General features: G+C 41.5%; 2 protein-coding genes across 3 annotated transcripts; both read left to right on the forward strand.

Annotated features, from left to right (window-relative positions):
• Positions 1 to 585: 585 nt before the first annotated feature.
• LOC111946709 (gastrula zinc finger protein XlCGF8.2DB-like) lies at positions 586 to 18,526 on the forward strand. 2 transcript variants are annotated; one of them, XM_023950489.1, is made up of 3 exons: positions 586 to 816; positions 5,358 to 5,511; positions 16,802 to 18,526. In XM_023950489.1, exons 2-3 carry the CDS (start codon positions 5,379 to 5,381, stop codon positions 17,803 to 17,805), a joined length of 1,137 nt encoding a protein of 378 aa, XP_023806257.1. In that variant the 5' UTR covers positions 586 to 816; positions 5,358 to 5,378; the 3' UTR covers positions 17,806 to 18,526. The 2 variants fall into 2 exon arrangements, with proteins under 2 accessions (XP_023806257.1, XP_023806256.1); XM_023950488.1 differs by lacking the exon at positions 586 to 816 and having other exon boundaries at positions 5,142 to 5,511.
• LOC110014252 (uncharacterized protein K02A2.6) lies at positions 810 to 4,987 on the forward strand. Its single transcript, XM_020701023.2, has one exon. The coding sequence runs from the start codon at positions 915 to 917 to the stop codon at positions 3,078 to 3,080; it is 2,166 nt and encodes a 721-aa protein (XP_020556682.2). The 5' UTR covers positions 810 to 914; the 3' UTR covers positions 3,081 to 4,987.
• Positions 18,527 to 19,380: the final 854 nt, after the last annotated feature.

Raw genomic sequence — 19,380 nt, forward strand, 5'->3', positions numbered from 1 at the left:
CAAAGTAGGGAGAGGTATGAATGTCAGAGTAATCACCAGAGATAGCTGCATAATATCACAGTTGAGGATGGGACACACTGGTTTTAATAATACATTGCATCTGATAGGGAAACATCCAACTGGTTTGTGTGAGTGCGGGAAAGGGGAAGAGTCGGTGGAGCATGTTCTATGTCAGTGTGAACTGTATAGGGAGGAAAGACGACAACTGGAAAGTAGGGTACGGATGATAGAGGGTGAGCAAATGACTTTAAAGAAGATTTTGGGAGGGGAGGAGAATTTAAATGGTGCAATTATAGGTTTTTTGAAAAGAACTAGGTTATTGAGGAGAATTTAGTTTTTTTTTTTTGTTTTTTTAAGTTAAATTTGGTTAGGTAATCCCCACTCTGACCCACACTCCAACACAGTAGGTGGCGGTAATGCACCTTCACGTTAGTGCCTCCCACCAATAAAATCACAAGAAGAAGAAGAAGATGGAGTAGCGATTTCAGATCGGGTAGCGACTTGAGTGTTCAGAAGAGGTTGGCGGTGTTTTTTCGTCTTCGTTTTGGTGAATGTCGGAGCCGCTGTGTCAAGAATGTCTTCCGTTCCGCCTCCTAAATGTTGTGTATTGAAGTTAGTAATGTTGAACTCCATTACCCAGCATGCATGTGTTACCCAGAATGCTTAGAGAACGGTCACGTGAGAGTGCGCTGAGCAGAGAGCTAGGAAGCGGTTGATAGCCATGCACTGTGTAGTACGTTGAAAGAGACTGTTAAATAAAAGGTCATAGAAACCCAGCGACTGACTTGGCTTACTTTAAGATAAGCAAGACAACACATGGTGTCAGAAGTGAGCAGCAAGATTAAAGAGAAAAATTCTTGTGAGTGAAAACATGCCGAGGAGCAACAGGCTGACAGCGAGTGCTACATCGAGTGATGGCTACGAGCAGCAGTGACAGTGAAGCGGGAGCCGAGGGAGAAATTGAACAAACAGAAGAAGATTTTGTTCCTGATTTGGTGAATAACGCACAGCAGCAGAGGACTGTGGATGCCCAAATACCCCGACTCGCCATGGATAAGCTAAGTCCGCCCACTTCCATGCAATTGACAGGCAATCTGGCTGATAACTGGAAACGTTTCAAGCAAAGATTTAACATTTATTTGGCAGCAAGTGGAGCAGGGAACGGTGATGAAAAACTTAAAGCTAATATCCTATTGCATGTTATTGGAGAAGATGCTTTGGATATATTTAACAGCTTTCAGCTGGATGAAGCTAACCTGACTCTGGCAGAATTAATGACAAAATTTGAAGAGTATTTTGTACCCACTCAGAATGTGACCTTTGAAAGGTACAAGTTTTTCACCCATGATCAAAAGCAAGGAATACCTTTTGATCAATACTTAGCAGAGCTTCACACATTAAGCAAAACATGTGAATTCGGGACTCTGAGAGACTCACTGGTGAGAGACAGGATTGTCTGCGGTACAGCGGATAATGGACTAAGAGAAAGACTGCTTAGAGAAACTGGACTTACATTAGATAAGTGTGTTTCTATGTGTCGAGCAGCAGAGACCACAAGAGCACAAGCAAAAGAGCTTCGGAGAGATGATACAACAGTACATGCAATACAGAAAGAAAGAAAGAAAAATAAAACATATCCTAAACAAGAGGAGAAACATGCAGGTTTTAAATGTGGCAAATGTGGAAACAGCCACAAGCCAAGATCATGCCCTGCATATGGAAAATCTTGCAACAACTGTGGGAAAAGCAACCATTATGCTAAATGTTGTAAAGCTCCCACAAGACAAAAAGGCCACACAGTTGATGAGGAAGAACAGGAAGACGAGTTCATTGTGGACATGGTGCATGTAGGCACAGCAGAAAAAGAAGAATGGATAGTACCACTTGAAGTGAACGAGACAATAATTCCATTCAAGATTGACACGGGTGCACAAATAAATCTGTTATCTATAGAGGATTACAAAACACTGACAGTGAAGAGCAAAATGAATCCAATAAAAACGAAGGTGACTGGCTACACAGGCGAACGCGTTCCTGTAAAAGGAGGCTGCATTGCAACATTTAAACATAAAAACCAGAAGATACGAGCACAACTACTCGTCGTGGATAAGAAGGTGCAACCAATTCTAGGGCTAAGCACGTCTGTAAAGCTGAACCTAGTTAAAAGAGTGTTTGTCGTGACATCACCAGAAGTGACAAATGATAATGACTCGCTCATGAAAGAGTACAAAGATTGCTTTGAAGGACTAGGATGTTTACCTGGAGAGCATAGAATATGCGTGGATAAAAGTGTCCCTCCTGTCGTGCATCCATGTAGGAAAGTTCCATTTGCGCTGCGAGAAAAACTGAAGGACGAGCTAGCACGCATGGAAAAACTTGAGGTCATCAAAAAGATAGATGAACCAACTGAATGGGTCAGCTCACTGGTAGTCATTCAAAAGAAAACAGGAGCTCTCAGAACGTGCCTAGACCCAAGAGACTTAAACAAAGCAATCAGAAGAGAACATTTCAAGTTGCCAACCAGGGAAGAAATCATGGCACGGTTTGCTGGAGCTAAGTGGTTCAGTAAATTAGATGCATCGTCAGGCTTTTGGCAGCTGAGGTTAGACGAAGAGAGCTCAAAACTCTGTACATTCAACACGCCCGAAGGCAGGTACAGGTTTCTTCGCCTACCATATGGAATTAGATCTGCGCCTGAAGTCTATCACAAGACTATACACATGATCTATGAACACATACCAGGAGTAGAGACCATGATGGATGACATCATTGTCTGGGGAACTACTCGAGAGGAACATGACAAAAGACTGAGACAAGTGTTGGACAAGACAAGAGAAGTAAATCTGAAACTAAATAAAGACAAATGTGAGTTTGGAGTGAAGACACTTACCTTTGTGGGAGATGTTGTTAGTGAACAGGGAGTGAAGCCAGACCCAAAAAAGACTTCAGCTATAAACAGTATGGAAAGACCAACCAACAAAGATGAAGTTAGGCGGTTCTTAGGGATGGTAACCTATCTCGCCAAGTTTGTCCCACAACTGGCAACCCTGACAACACCCCTTAGGAGTCTTCTTGAATAGAAAAATGAATGGATTTGGTCTCATGAACAAGAGCAAAGTTTTCGGAAACTGAAAGAGGTTTTGACACAAGAACCGGTGCTAAAGTTCTATGATCCAGAGAAGAGGACCAGAATTTCAGCGGATGCGTCACAGCATGGCTTGGGAGCAGTGCTGCTGCAGCAACATGATGAGCAGTGGCTACCTGTAGCCTACGCATCCAGAGCATTGACAGGTGCAGAGTCCAGGTATGCTCAAATAGAAAAAGAACTGTTAGCCAGCATGTACGCATGTGAGCGGTTTCATCAATATGTTTATGGCCAAACGTTTGAAGTGGAAACCGACCATAAACCATTGGTGTCAATCATGTCTAAAGCACTGAGTGATTGTCCAGTAAGGATACAGCGGATGTTAATCAGGCTGCAGAAATATGACGTGCACATGATGTACACAAAAGGAAAGTACATGTACACAGCAGACACTTTGTCTAGAGCAGTGGACAAAGATGAAAAAGAAGACAGCGGAAAAGGAGCAGAAATACAAGCATATGTGGACATGATTCTGACATCTCTGCCGGTAACTGCTGACCGAACAGAACAAATACGAACAGAGACAAATGCAGATGAAATCATGAAAGAACTGAAAAGAACAATACTCAAAGGATGGCCTGAAAACAAAAAAGAATGCCCTGGAAAAATACAAGATTTCTGGAACTGCAGAGCAGAGCTCACAGTGGTGGACGACATAGTTTTAAAAGGAAGCAAGTTTGTCATTCCAACCTCACTGCGCAAGCAGATGCTTCAAAAGATACATGAAGGTCACCTTGGGGAGGTCAAGTGTAAACGCAGAGCAAGGGATGTAATGTACTGGCCAAGAATCAACCAAGACATCAGCCAGACGACAGCTTCATGTGAACTTTGCTGCACTTACAGGCCGAAACAACAAGCAGAACCACTGATGTCTCACCCAGTTCCACACAGACCTTACTATAAGGTTGGGACTGATTTGTTTGACTGTAATGGTAAAAGTAACATGGTGGTAACAGACTACTTTTCGAACTATCCTGAAGTCGGAGCGCTGCAGTCAACATCAAGTAAAGCAGTGATTAGTTTCCTGAAGTGTGTGTTTGCCAGACACGGTGTTCCGTGTGAACTGTTTTCAGACAATGGACCGCAGTTTTCCAGCAGTGAGTTTGCTGACTTTGCTAAGGATTGGGGTTTTAGACACGTAACATCAAGTCCAAACTATCCAAAGTCCAATGGCTTAGCGGAAAGCTCAGTAAAGACAGTTAAGACTCTCCTGAAAAAAGCACAGGACAGAAATGACTTTCAAAAAAGTCTTCTGATTTACCGGAGTACACCTCTACAAAATGGATTGTCACCAGCTCAGATGCTGATGGGAAGGCGCATTCGCTCCAACCTACCAGTGCATGAAGACTTGTTGACCCCAAAGGCTGCACACAAAGTCAGGAAGGCCAAAGAAGAAATGAAGGTGAAGCAAAAGCGGCTGTATGATCGTAAGGCTAAACATCTGCCTTTCCTAAAGCCATGAGACAAGGTACGTCTTAGAGATGCTTCCACAGGAAACTGGAGACAACAAGGACGCGTGCAAGAGGAAGTGTGTCCACGGTCTTATAAGGTCCAGTTGGAGAGTGGACTGTCTCTGAGAAGAAACCGTGCGGATCTGCAGCTTCAGCCCATGGTAGAAAATACTGCAGTAACAGATACAAGCCTGCCGGACTCTGATGCATCTTTAAACCTAACAACAACAGAAGATCAAGAACACCCAAAAGAGAGTCTGACAGCAGGGTCTGCATCACCTAATAGATCGAAACTTTCAGATTCAACCAACTTTCTGGACGTGACAAGTTCGCTAAGACCTAAGAGACATGTTCAGCCACCAAAGAGGCTTATTGAGACTTGCTGAAAGTTTAAAAAAAAAAAAAAAAAAAAAAAAAAAAGAGAGAATAAGAATGTTTGTATTTGAAAATGTTTTGTAGGAAACTGTTTACACATACTGTTGAGATGTTTACTATCTAGACTTGGTCTAAAGAGAAAAATGTCTTTCTTTAAAAGGAGGAAGATGTTGTGTATTGAAGTTAGTAATGTTGAACTCCATTACCCAGCATGCATGTGTTACCCAGAATGCTTAGAGAACGGTCACGTGAGAGTGCGCTGAGCAGAGAGCTAGGAAGCGGTTGATAGCCATGCACTGTGTAGTACGTTGAAAGAGACTGTTAAATAAAAGGTCATAGAAACCCAGCGACTGACTTGGCTTACTTTAAGATAAGCAAGACAACACATTAAAGACGTTATCAACAACATGGTCACTGATGCTGCTGAAAAAATCATCCGACACTTCGAAGAAAGCTGCGTTCAGTTTGAGGAGGAGCTCCATCGTCAGAGCAGACTGCTGGAAATCATCGCGGATCCACAGACGAGACATCAAACTCTACGTAAGTTCATTTCTACCGCAGGAACGCACAACTGTCAGGTTTGCTGGTGATTCATACATAACCATGTTCCCGTGAGTTTTCAGTGAGCTAAGCTAAATTTAATGCCAACAGCGAAGTTATAAAAAACATCAAAGAAAACAGTTGTTTCTTTAATAATTAAAGCGTTTATCATCCAGTAGTTACAGGCTGTGGTTTGATATCGTCTTCAACTGCTTTAGTTCTTTTTTTTCTTCAAAACTTTATTGAAGATGTATAGGATACAAAATCAAGTCAGTTTTTAAGTACACAGATAAAAAAAAGAGTAACAAAATGTGCCAGGGGAACATAAAGAGCAAAGGAGAAAAAAAAATTATAAACAAGAGCAGTAAAAGCAGTAAGTTGCTATTCTGTACATTTAAAAAATTCCAGGGTGTCAAAGGTTCTTAAATCTTTGGGGTTGGAAGAATATTTTATTGTTCTGATATATTGGCTTAACTCAATCATAAAAAGTTTGAATGAGGGTTTTTTTTTTCAGAAAATTTGCATTTATGAATATGGAATTTGGCTAGTATTAATAAAAGGTTAATTAAATAGTGTTCCCTTATTAGTGAATTATTAACATTATAAAAACCAAATAATATATCCTTGTATACCAAATCAAATTTTTTATAAATTTTACATCCAACAAAAGAGGTAAAGTCTTTCCAAAAAGTTGCTGTTAGGGGGCATTTCCAGAATAGAATAGATGTATAGTTGTTTCAGTGTCTATTTACAGAAGGAGCAGTTTTTATTAATGTCTATGTGTAGTGAGGATTTGGCTGGGTAGCATCTGTGAACAAGTTTAAAGCAAACATCCCGGGGTTTATTTGAAATAAAATATTTGGAGGACAAAGTCCAAACTTTCTTCCATTCAATATCTGGGGCAAATTTTCTCCAATAGTTGGTTACCTCATGCTGTTCTTAGATTCATATTTTAGCTTCCTGTGGGTCCCTTAGTGGGCGGAGACTTCTGATCTATTTTTCTTCAAAAAAAAAAGACAGTTTTGTAAATTTAAAACTGTCATTTTTGTCTGAATAGTAGATGGAGAAATAAAAGAAAAAGCCGATACCATGGAAAATGTTTTTTTGCGCTTTTAAGTGTATCATAATGTTTAATTTTGATCCATTCATGCTTTTCTGAGTATTCCTCTAAAAACCTATGGAAGCATGTGTCTCATATTATAAAATAAAAGTTAATACTGGAAATGCTTTTTCCTTTTTACAATAAAGCTGGGTGCGTTGACTCAAAAATAAAATGAAAACAATCAATCCGCCAAATGGGTTTTTCTTTTTCTTCCTCAACACCGCTCATTCTGTCACTTCATAAAAATGATATAGAAAATTGTTTTTGACATTTCATATTCATAAAGTTCTCTGGTAAATGTGTAGCAAAATTCAATTAGAAATATCTAATTATGTGACAGTTAAAATGGATTAATAGAAATGCTTTATTTTTATTTTCACAATGTAACTGCATCTATTGACAAAAACTAAAATTAAAAATCAATCCTGCTAAATGCTTTTTAATTTTCTTATTTAAAGGCGCTTTTTCTGTGACAAAAATGCAAAGAGGGGATTGCATTTTCGTTTTCTCACCCACTGCACAAAAGCTTTTGGATAAATATCAAACGCAAGAGAAATGTAACCCCCATTTCTCGGATGAATAATAAATCATATATCCCTAAGGTCTAGGTCCCCATCTTCTTCAAGGTATATGTGGGTATATAAGCAGCAGGAGTCGCGGTCGAGAAAGGCTCAAAGCGCTTACAATGTGTCCATTCACTCTTCATTCATACTCGGTGATGGTAGAGGCGTTGCTGCCAATTCGCACCTACGGCTCCTCTGACCATCACCGGGATCAATCATTCATGCACATTCATGCTGTAGGTCACATGTGTCAAACTCAAGGCCCGCGGGCCAAATGTGGCCCGCCATGTCTTTTTATGTGGCCCACGAGTAGGGCTGTGATGATGACCTCATCCCCGCATCACCACACTTTTTTTTGTTTTTTGTTTTTTGTTGAAAGTTCAGAATATGGTGCGTGATTGGAACTATAATAAACACATTAAACACGTTCATTTTTGCTGATAATTTACTTTTTCTGCTAGTCCTGTGTTCAGACTTTCCTTATTTCTTTCAGACTGTTCCCTTCTTCTCTCCCACCGCGCCTGTCACTCTCTCTTGTCGGCGCGTGCTCTCACTGCCTCTGCTGCACGTGGCACACGGCTCCCTTACACACACAGGCGCGCTTTCAGAAGTACACATCCTCATTCTACAGCAGAAGTTTCCGTCTCGTGAGGAAATACAACAAATTTACTGCGTTCTAATGATTAATTTTCATTGTATTCATTTCCATTACAAGCTGCGTGCGTTCTTAAGTGCGCGACACGGCTCCCCGCCGGAGGATTTTGTGTTGGGGGGTTTATTACTGTTCTCAGTCACTCTGAAACACCAAACATGAGCACGTTAGATTTTGATGAATATCACTACATGTTTTGTTTGGGAACTATTTTGTGCAGCGCAACGTTACGTGTCTGTATAAACAAAGGCGGAGCCTCCTCCCGCGCGTTCTTCATGGGTGTCAGGCTTCATGGCTACCAGAAAGGTGACAAAGTGTCTGCAGTCTGTTTATTACTGGGCAATAAATAATATTCTGAGAAGATGTCTGTACCAGAAAGCACAGGTGAAACCATGCTTCCAGAGCGGTGAAGCCAGTTCCAGAGCGGTCCACTGCAAGAGAATCAACACGCACCCCCAACACGTGTGCGCACCTTCCTCACACGACGCAGCATACTCACACAGTCACAGTCATTCTACAACACCTATAGAGTTAGTTCATTAGTTGGATAGGTAGTAGTTAGTTGTTACTGTTATTTGTTAAAAAAGAATACTACATTGTAATTGTATTTATGTCTGATGCGGCCGCCGGGGAGTGGTTCATCACCGCGGTGATAAAAAATCCGACACGTCACAGCTCTACCCGCTTGAGCATAAAAGTTTTTAATTTCTTAAAATAAAAATTGTTGTGCATTTATTCATATCTAGGGGGAATTGGACTTGAAATATCGGATTGGGCAACTAGACTTAAACACTGTCCATATAACCTAACCTGACAGAATCAAATGTAAAAGGATTGTTGCTAAAGTAACATGCAAACATATGTTTCTATGCAACTGTAATTGTCACTTTAAAAAGTTATAATCAATAAACAATGAGTTATTTAACATAAAGGAGTAGATACATTTATTTTTCATAACATTTAGTTACATGCATAAGTTATATCTGGCCCTTTGACGACAACCACTATGCTGATGTGGCCCTCGTTTAAAATGAGTTTGACACCCCTGCTGTAGGTAGTGGCGTCTTGCCCAAACCCTCACCATTGCTGGGCATTCCCCTCCGGGAATCGAACCCTGGTTTCCTCTCACCTTACCAACTGAGCTACCCAGCAGCTCGGGTTCCCGTTGGGAGCAGTGTTCAGGGGGTGTGTTTATCTCTTGGGGGTGGTAACCCTAGAGCTGTGACGGTGTCGAATTTTTCATCACCGCGGTGATGAACCACCAGGGGGCGCGATGTCGCGGTTAAAAAAGTGCGTAAAAAAAGTGCGGTGATGACCTCATCACCGCGGTGATGCGGTTATCGTCACAGCCCTAAGTAACCCTTCTGGTGGAAGTGATTGGCCAAAATTTGCATGTCAAATCCAGCAAAGCAGCGGGGCGGGACTTTCTTTTAGAGGCTTTAATAGAAAAGAGGCGGCGGCTGTAACGTGGATTCAAACGGTAAAGTGCAGTTTAAAGCCATATTATTACCCATAACACACTCCTCTACTTACAATACCAAAGCACTGGATTTTTTTCTGTATTTAACGTTAAAACATACCGGTAAAACATGCATGCTAGTGTGTGTTTTTAAAAAGGCAGCGGGAGCAAAACTAAGTTTATATTTTTTTTTTTTCTGTCATCAATCAGCATCCAAAAATCCATCAAAGTCCTCGTCTTCTGTATTTGAAATGAACAGCTGGGCTAAATTTCAATCAAACAGGCCAGGTTCCCTTTCATTTTTGTGTCTCTTTGCATTTCCAGGGTTTCCAAAACGACGACGTTCTGCATTATGCACAAATCTGCACCGTTGTACCGGGGTGTTGGAAGGGGGGGGGGGGGGGGGGGGGGGGGCTCTCTCCCACTGTTATCATGCTGTTCTCTCCTAGGTCCTCTTTACCAAAGTCACACAACAACACATTAGGGCCGCTGTGTACATTTTGGAGAAAATTTAAGACTTTTAGGTGCCCCTTATGGTCGTGAAAGTGTGGTGTATATAGAAAATATGATCAAAGGCAGAGAGCCTCATGCAGCTCAAGAGCCGCCTGTCAGCCCCCCCTGCTCTAAAAAATGAAAGTTCCGCCCTGCTGCCTTGCCGGATTTGACATGCAAATTTCGACCAATCAAATCAACCAGAAAAGTTACCGCCCCCAAGTGACAAAAACGCCATCTAAAATCTTTGCGCAAACTCAGGCGAGCGCGCAAAGGGGAAGTGAGCGCGCAGGATCACCGCTCAGTTATGATTGCAGGCATGCAGTTGTAAAATGCGGGGTCGCTCAGTTAAAATTGCGCCTGCCCTGTTGTAAGGTTCGCTCACTCAGTTTAGAGGTAAGATCTTAAGCCCGAGCCCGAATCAGAACCCGACCCGGGCCGAAATTCGGGTCGGGGACTAAAATGACAATCATTACGTTCGGGTCGGGCCGGGCTCTCTCACTTTTCAATAAATATAGGTTTTGTTAGCAGCTTAGCTTGTCCCCCCTTGTTGCTGTGTTTCTTTGGTGTGACTGCGGTCATCAGGGAGGTGACGCAGCGACGGAAGGAGCCGTTGCCTTGGGGCGCTCAGGGATGACGCAGGCGCACGAGAGGAGAAATGTGCGGGAGAAGGAAGAAGGAGGGGCTGTTCTGCTGCATGTGTCCATTTGAATGAGAAGGTGATTGGAGACGTTGTGCTGTAACAGTTGATCCGACCAAAGAAAATAAACAGCAGGCCTGTTCCGGACCAAAGGTGTTCCGCTGAATTTGTTACCGATCATAACAGCGGTTTCCGACAACGGTCCGAAGCCTGACGCTGAAGATAACAGTTTATAAAAATGTAGACTAAAACAATGTGTGGATACTGTAGGAAAGAAATCTTCCGCTTTTCAGATCTTTCCATCCGTGCTTGTTCAGTAGTCAAGAGTCGTAAAGCAAACGAGGATTCAACCGGATTAAAAATACACGAAGTTTGTTGCCCTGACAATAGTTCTAACACAGATTTAAAGACATTGTTGCAGTTTTCTGAATTCTCAAGTTAAAAGACGCATAAGTTACATGCGATTTACTCATAGGCAGTCTTGAGAACAATAGAAAACTACCAAAACAGTCTTTTTAACATGTGTTTTGAAAGTCCTCCTCCGGAAACATGATGGCGGACGCATCTCCGCCCCTGGTCGCTCTGATTCGTCAGCAGATAGCCCGCCTGCTTTCTCTGGCTATTAGCTGGAGTATCAGCCTCTGGATTCGCTCCTCCCTGCCGTCGGACCAGATACGAGGGTGCACTCGGTTCACCGATGAAAAGAGTCCCCATCAGGTCAGAGTAAATCATTCCTGGATAACCTAAGGTTCTGTGAAGAAACTGGATTTTCTAGAAAGGACTGTATTAAATTTTAGTTCGTAACCCCGTCAGTTTCTTACACACAGAAATAATGAATAATGACTCAGAGACAAAACTTAGCTTTTGTGGAGGTTTTACTTCGTCCAAACACGAAGGGGACAGACATGAACATGGTACATTCAAAGTCCGAACCAACGAGCTCAGGGATGGGCTTTGGTATAAAAACCCTGCATTAGCATATTCAGAAGATGGTCTGAGGATCTTCGTGTGAAAATCACGCCCACAGGTTACTGGTGGAGAGGAGCTCCAAGGCTAAAGTGAAGATAAGTCTGAGGCCTGCTCAGCAGAAAACACATGCACAGAAAAGAGGGAGTATGGGAAGAAACTGTTAGAACAATAGCTTGGCTGTGCTTTCTTCAAATGTAATATAATTTTGAGATGACAATACATGCTCAGTGAATTAAGTTTAAACCATTAGTGTAATAAAAGTTAAAGGCAGTTTCTAACTATTCTTCACATACCCCTCTGTTTGTCATATCAAAATTATATATGGAAAGTCAGCAGAACTCCTGTCATCATCAACCATATACCATTTCACGAAGATTTTCAGTATAGGCAGCATATTGGCTCTGCATCGAAAACAAAAATGTAGAGGTACAGGTAAATACAAAAGAAAACATTAAAGCAACGTGAATAAATGAGCACATCAGAGGTGGTAGGTGATACATGAGTGTTGATGTGAAAACCTCCAGGGCTAGACTTATACCATCTGTGAAACATTCAGTGAGCGATCAGGGAGGGCAAAACTCATCAACGACTCTGTGCCCCTCAGCAGCCACCACTAAGGGTACGCATGCATCACCAGTCCAAACCTCGGCACAATTTCATTAATTAAAGTTACATAGAACAAGAAACAAATTAAGAAATAAATAAAAAAATCAAATCAAACAAAAGAAAAACAATAAAATAAATCTGTAAAGACCAGTTTCAACCACGAGCGGATGCGAACCAGGTTAATTGTAGGCATAGTGCTGATAGAGTCGGCCTGACAGCGATCATTCCTTTGACACATGGAATCAAACAGGTGACGAATAGAAAAAAGAAAAACAACACACAGGACCGGAGTGACTAGTTTTATCAGTACACTCCACCAGAAGTAAACTAATAAATTGGGGACCCAGACCAGTAGGCGTCAGTCATCTGAGAAGAAATTTGTGATTTAAGGGCCTTGACCTCACTGATGATGTGAGTGAGATCTCCAGAGGAAGAGGGAATAAAAGTTGAAGATGAAACCACGAGCAACAGCTGGACCCATGTTAGCTGGTTCGAAGCTCACTGTAGCTGGAAGAGAGGAGCGCTAGAGGAAACACTCCAGGGAGTGCCCCTCGCCAGGAGTAGTGTCACACTGCGGCGGCTCCGTTGTTGGACTTCAACCAGGGATGTGTCTCAAAATGTCAGTCTCATAGGCTCTCAGCAATTTATAGTGGCTTACGTGAATCCAGGAGGGTCGTACAGCAATTCGTACTGCGGTTGGCATGGTGAGGAGAACCTTGAAGGGTCCTGTCCACCTCGGGTGTGACCAATCAGTCCGTTGAATGGCCTTCGAGTAAAGCAGGTCACCAACAGAGGCCTTCTGGTCGGGATGCAGAGTCTGTGGGGAGGAGAGAGCTGGAGGCAGACTCAATGCGTTCCTTTGTTCTCACAGCTTTCTTCAAACAATCATGTAAATCATCAATGGTTTTATTAGAGCCAGGCATGAAAGTAGAAAAAAAAAATCAGGAAAAAAAAAAAAAAATAAATAAATATAAAAAAATAAAAATTGTGAAAAAACACATTGAAAGTGAAACAGACAAGAACTGCGTCTCATTTTAACAGCACTATGAGCGTTAGGTCGTAAATAAATAAATCATACACGGACACAGTAAAACGGTAAAAACAGGCACGTTGACTAATGGGAAAGTTTGAACGGAAGGGAGTAGAGCACACTGCATGTGATTCTGGAGAATTCGCACAAGAGAATCACAGGTGACATTGTTTCAACTATCAGCCGCACAAGCAGCTGCAGCTTACAGCGAGTGAGTAAAGGTGGGGGGCTGATCAGATAAGGTGGTGAGGTCCAGGGAGGGAAATAATTTTTGCTAGAAACAGAAACTAAATGTCCCAAAATTTTAACTTGTGCTTGGGCCAGCTGGAGTTTAGTTTTACCACACTTATTGCCCTGAGAGTTGAAACTTAGAAAGATTAGCAGACATGTCCTTTAAAAAAAAAAAAAAAAGTAAGGCGAGTTAGTGAACCAGAGATCCTCAGGAATGCTTTTAAGGGGTCAATCCTGATTTACAAGCAGAAATGCAGGGACCTGATTAGTGGGGTCAGAAGGCTGCAATCAAACTTTTTATGAGCAGGGAAAAGTGAACTAAAAAAAGGGAAGGCTGCACCCGCCATTTGAGTCTGATCATGTTTATACAAGTGGGAGGTCTGTCCTGCACAAACTGATCCACGTCTGCTTTGTAAGAAATGATACTTTCTATAGCTTTTTTCTGAACATCTACCCTAGTCCATGTCCTAAACACTAAAATACACAGTAAAACACGTCCTATCATTTTTTCGGAGAGTAGAGAAAGCTGTTATATTCTGCTTACAACGGAGAAATCACCCCTCCTTTCTGCAAGTTTTCATCCGCCTGTCTGCAGGCTCGGGCACGCGCACTCTGATCTGTGAAGCTGTTCCCCCCTCCTTCTACTCTGTCCTGCACTTTGATCTGCTTAACTTTCTATGAAATCCATAATCTTTAACCCATTTATCCAAATACTAGATTAATGTCTGATCCTGACTTTCCACATACTTCCAAACTTTATGAAAAGTTTTCTGGACCTGATCAATGTGCTTTCTTACTGTCTTTGTTAGATTTTACGAATGAGTCCCACCCATCTTTTTGAGGTTTTTGATCGACGATCAGCTACAACGTTCTCAATTTCAATCACAAACCAGAGTTCCCACCCAAATAACCCTTTTTATGGATTCTCCAGCGCTGAAACTAATCAGCAGAAAAAGCTTGGAGAATCAGAAAAGAAACCTAATTATTTGTCAACTGAGTCACTATTTTGTTTTAGAACGATGCATTAATCAAAGCGAGCACACACCACAGGGGCTGTCGAAAAAAGGGCAAACTCAGACACAGACAGAGAGACATAAAAGCGTTACACACACACATTTTCCCCGGAGCTCCGTTTCGTCTCAAAAATCATGCTCAGCCATCCCAAGGCTCTATTTCTTCGGCTTCACTCGCCGCGGCTGCACCTACAATTATGCCTACACTTCCGGCCTACACTGACGTCCCTACACTTCTTCTCCTTCCCTGGAGGACTTATTTCCCTACACTTGTGCCTACACTTCCATCCCTAAACTACCATTCCTCCGCGGAAGGAAGGCGGCTACAATGACGGTCTCGCGAACCGAACCACACTTGTCCCGTCTGCGCAAGATGACTCGTGCACGCGCAGCACCTTGCCTGCAAGCGGTGCTCTGTTCAGCGTGCTCGCGCAGCGGACTGCAGCCGTTTCTCTATTCTTCCCCCAACATTGATGCACGCACACACAAAGACACAGACACAGTCAACATAAGGCCCTAACAAGTAAAGAGAGGACAGACTTTCTGTGTGGCGTACTCACTTCAAGCAATGAACCTCGTTATTTGATGAGGGTCCGACGACGCCGAGGGCACAACTGGATCCAAGGGCGAGGGCCGATGGTTCAATGCTGAGGCCGTGGTCTCAGACCGCGCGGTTTTCAGGAAAACCCCCCCCCAGGGGTTCCAGCGATGTCCAAGGCGCGCGCCGGCCGGCCTCGAAGGACCAAATGTGAAGAAACTGGATTTTCTAGAAAGGACTGTATTAAATTTTAGTTCGTAACCCCGTCAGTTTCTTACACACAGAAATAATGAATAATGACTCAGAGACAAAACTTAGCTTTTGTGGAGGTTTTACTTCGTCCAAACACGAAGGGGACAGACATGAACATGGTACATTCAAAGTCCGAACCAACGAGCTCAGGGATGGGCTTTGGTATAAAAACCCTGCATTAGCATATTCAGAAGATGGTCTGAGGATCTTCGTGTGAAAATCACGCCCACAGGTTACTGGTGGAGAGGAGCTCCAAGACTAAAGTGAAGATAAGTCTGAGGCCTGCTCAGCAGAAAACACATGCACAGAAAAGAGGGAGTATGGGAAGAAACTGTTAGAACAATAGCTTGGCTGTGCTTTCTTCAAATGTAATATAATTTTGAGATGACAATACATGCTCAGTGAATTAAGTTTAAACCATTAGTGTAATAAAAGTTAAAGGCAGTTTCTAACTATTCTTCACAGGTTCCATTACCGGCATCCACGGCGGAGGTCAGCTCCAACCTCCACATGAGAACACGAATCTGAACACTTTCCCAAGGATAAGATCTTCAACCCAAATGGTAGAAATGTAGTCCATGGCATATTTATTGCGTCTCTGCAAAACTCCCATATTAGCACAAAGAACGTCCTATTTCTTTCACAGGGCTTTGCAAGGGGAGGTTTGCTGCTGCAACCATAAAGCATAAAGGAAGGTCACAGGATAATAAATCTTGAGAGTTCAAAATGAGTTCACTTCACACTAAAGATTAAGCTGCAACCTAATAAAGTATAATATATGAAAACATACATTTCTACAATACTAAACTAAGGAATACTTGCTATAAAATAAATAATTTGGTTAAAAAAGAGATGGCGCTGTAAGGTAATTGCCATATAACTACTACTAAACAGGAAGCGCAGCTGCAGTATTTCTCCGCGTAATTAAGCGAGTGCGCATCAAGATCTCTCTTTCACTCTCTTTGTCTGGCCTCTTATTCTGAGTTCCAGCGTTATTTTGTTGTGCAAATGCATTTTTCATGATCATAAAAATATGTAAATTATTTTAACCTTAAGAAATCTTGCGTTTTTTAGCCAAAAATACTATAGGATAAATTGAAGTTTCGGGTTTGCTTCGAGCTCGTGCCTGCAAATGTAGTTAATTGGTCGGGTTCGGGCTGGGAGTCTCGGGTGCTTCAAGTTTTTAAGTTTAGCACTGTTTCCTCCCAACTGGTACAAACCCCTGTGGGTTTTCCGGCTGCTGGGAAGGCACTGGGGTGCTAACTGGGTTAGCCCTGGCAGCGGGGCCTGCGCTACGAGTAACGACCTAGCTAGCCGGCTTAGCTTCCACTGTGTGGAGCCGCGCCTCCAACTGTTCTAGCCTGGCCTCCAAGTATAACACAAGACTAAACTTAACACTTCTTTTTATTTCACAGGACGCCATAGAAGACTTTTGAAGGGGAAAAAAATACAGTTTAAATAAAAACTTTCATATTCATAAAATGTTTTGTTTTGTAGCTTTGGACACATCACATCTTCTTTTAACCACTTTGTATAATCTAACATTTCACTTGTTCTTAGTGAAAAAAACAAGGATCACTCTGAATTTTCAGTCTCTGGGTTATTTGGGCAGATAAAGATTTTAGTCTGTTGCTTCCATTTGATGCTGATGAGCATGCATTAATGAACAAAATCATATCATGCTATCTTTAATTTGTCCTTAAACGTACCTGAACAAGTGATTGTGAATCTTTGTCTCTGCAGTTCTCCCCCACTATTTTCTGAGGAAGCAAGAGAGGAACTCCAGTTTGAAGCTGGAGAACTCAGAAGCTCCACAGACTAAAGGGCAGCAGGAGGAGCTCTGCAGCAGCCAGGACGTCGAGCAGCTGGATCTGAATCAGGAGACAGATATCTTGATCCTTACTCCTACTTATGAGAAAAATGAAGATCTGAACTGTCAGCATCGCCTAACTCAGAGCTTAAATGTAACTGATGATCAGAATGGAGAAGGAAACCAGCATGGTAAAGAAAAGAAAAAGACTCAAATGAAAAAACTTTGCAGAACAAAAAGGGTAAAAGAGCATTGTTGTGAAGAATGTGAAAAAAGTTTTACTACAGCTTACCAATTAAGACGTCACATGAGAATCCACACAGGAGAAAATCTTTTTTCGTGTGAAGAATGTGGTAGATGTTTTACACATTCAGGCAGTTTATCCGTTCACATGAAAATCCACACAGGAGAAAAGCCTTTTTCCTGTAAAGAATGTGGTAGAAGTTTCTCTCGAGTAGACAGCCTAATTAGTCACATGAGAATCCACACAGGAGAAAAGCCCTTTTCCTGTAAAGAATGTGGTAAATGTTTCACTCTTTCATGCAGCTTAACGGATCACATGAGAATCCACACAGGAGAAAAGCCCTTTCCCTGTAAAGAATGTGGTAGAAGTTTTAGACGTTCAAGCAAACTATCAGTTCACATGAGAATCCACACAGGAGAAAAGCCTTTTACCTGTGAAGAATGTGGTAGAAGTTTTTCTCATGCAAACAGTCTTACTACTCACATGAGAATCCATACAGGAGAAAAGCCTTTTTCATGTGAAGAATGTGGTAGAAGTTTCTCTCAAGCAACCAGCCTAACTAGTCATATGAGAATCCATACAGGAGAAAAGCCTTTTTCCTGTGAAGAATGCGGTAGAAGTTTTTCTCATGCAAACAGCCTAACTTATCACATGAGAATCCACACAGAAGTAAACCTTTCCCTGTTAGATTGATGTTGAAATTTCAATAGATCATAATGTCCAATATGACATTAAAATTCAAAGAAACATGATCATTTTTTTCCCCAAAACTTGATTTTCCATAAAGAAAAGACATGCAATAATAGCAGCAGGTTTTCATAGACAGTGTTCTGTTTCTGTTAATAACCCGTCTAGTTTAGATCATTTTGTAGTTCTTTCAAATGTTCATTGTTTTGAAATGCCTTAAATTTGCAATTTTTGATTTGTTCATCTTATTTACTGTATTGAAGAGCTGGACAGCCCGTGTTTGACATCACCCTTAGAAAATGGCTTGTTTCTTGCTCCATCCAAAGTTAAGTTAGTTGCCATTTTTTCCAGTTATAGATGCTGCCATTTGGAGCAACAGGATGTTAGTAACCGCTGATTAGTCAGAGTAACACAGTTTTCGTTTCTGTTGAGAAGATTGATTTACAATGGTCTACAGCCTACTAGGAAATATAAGTCACGGAGTACAAAAAAAGCATGAAAAATTAGAATACAAAAAATCAGCAAATCAGAGTGGAACAGAAAGGTGAACTGCTTTACAGCGAGGAACCATTGTTCATTATATTCAGTGTTTGAAAGGAAATTGACTTCATGAACCATGTTTATCTTATTTTCCGGACTATAAGTCGCCCTTTTTTTCATAGTTTGGCAAGGGGTGCGACTTATACTCCGCAGCGACTTATATTAGAAATAAATTGAAATAAATACATTGTTAACCCTCCTGTTATGTTCATTTGTGAGGAACAGAGATGATGTTCCTAGCTAAATTTGATCTATGAGGTATGTTAAGTGTTAAGAGTACGTTAAGTGACTCAGAGAATCAGAAAACCTTTTTTTTACAGTAAGATCTTGAAGGCTAACAACATAATATTCTATTTTCCAATGATTTCATAGATTCAGAAAATGCAATAAAAATGACAACTGTTTCTACAAAAACAGGATGAAAACAGAGTATTAGTTGGCCAATGATGCTTCATGAAAGGAATAAACTAATATGAGAATTACTGTGAAATTATGAAAAACAGTCTGCTACAATTGTGTCATATGAGTTTGTGAAAGTTATTATTTCTTGGTCTCAGATTTTGTCAAATAAATTTCCCTTCAAAATGCCACTTACAGTCCAGTGCGACTTATCTGTGTTTTTTTCTACTTTATAATGCATTTTTGGGCTGGTGCGACTTATACTCCGGAGCGACTTATAGTCCGGAAAATACGGTATATAACAAAGCTTTTATTTGAATATTGCCAAAAGAGCAGATGTGTTTTATTTTGAAAGCTAGTTTTTTTGTACAAACATGCTCCTACCATGAAAAGTACGAAGATAAATGTATTTTACAAGATGTAATTTTATTATTAAAGACTTGAACACCAACAAACCCTACTTTATTCAGTGATGAAAGTCTTCCGGGAATTCCCGGAAATCCGGGTTTTTGAGCAAACCGAACGTACTTTCCGGGAAATAAAGACCTGATCTCTACGGACAAATCGCTTTCCGGATCAAAAAATGGTCTGAAATCAGCTAATTTTAGCTTTATTTTCTATATTTCTCCGCAGATCGCTTCC

The sequence above is a fragment of the Oryzias latipes genome, chromosome 21 (assembly GCF_002234675.1).
Source record: "Oryzias latipes chromosome 21, ASM223467v1".
Taxonomy (NCBI): domain Eukaryota; kingdom Metazoa; phylum Chordata; class Actinopteri; order Beloniformes; family Adrianichthyidae; genus Oryzias; species Oryzias latipes.

Coding starts and splice junctions, on each gene's coding strand:
- LOC110014252 (XM_020701023.2), top strand. CDS start 915: ATGGCTACGAGCAGCAGTGACAGTGAAGCGGGAGCCGAGGGAGAAATT.
- LOC111946709 (XM_023950489.1), top strand. CDS start 5,379: ATGGTCACTGATGCTGCTGAAAAAATCATCCGACACTTCGAAGAAAGC. Junction 5,512..16,801: donor GACGAGACATCAAACTCTAC/GTAAGTTCATTT, acceptor TTGTCTCTGCAG/TTCTCCCCCACTATTTTCTG.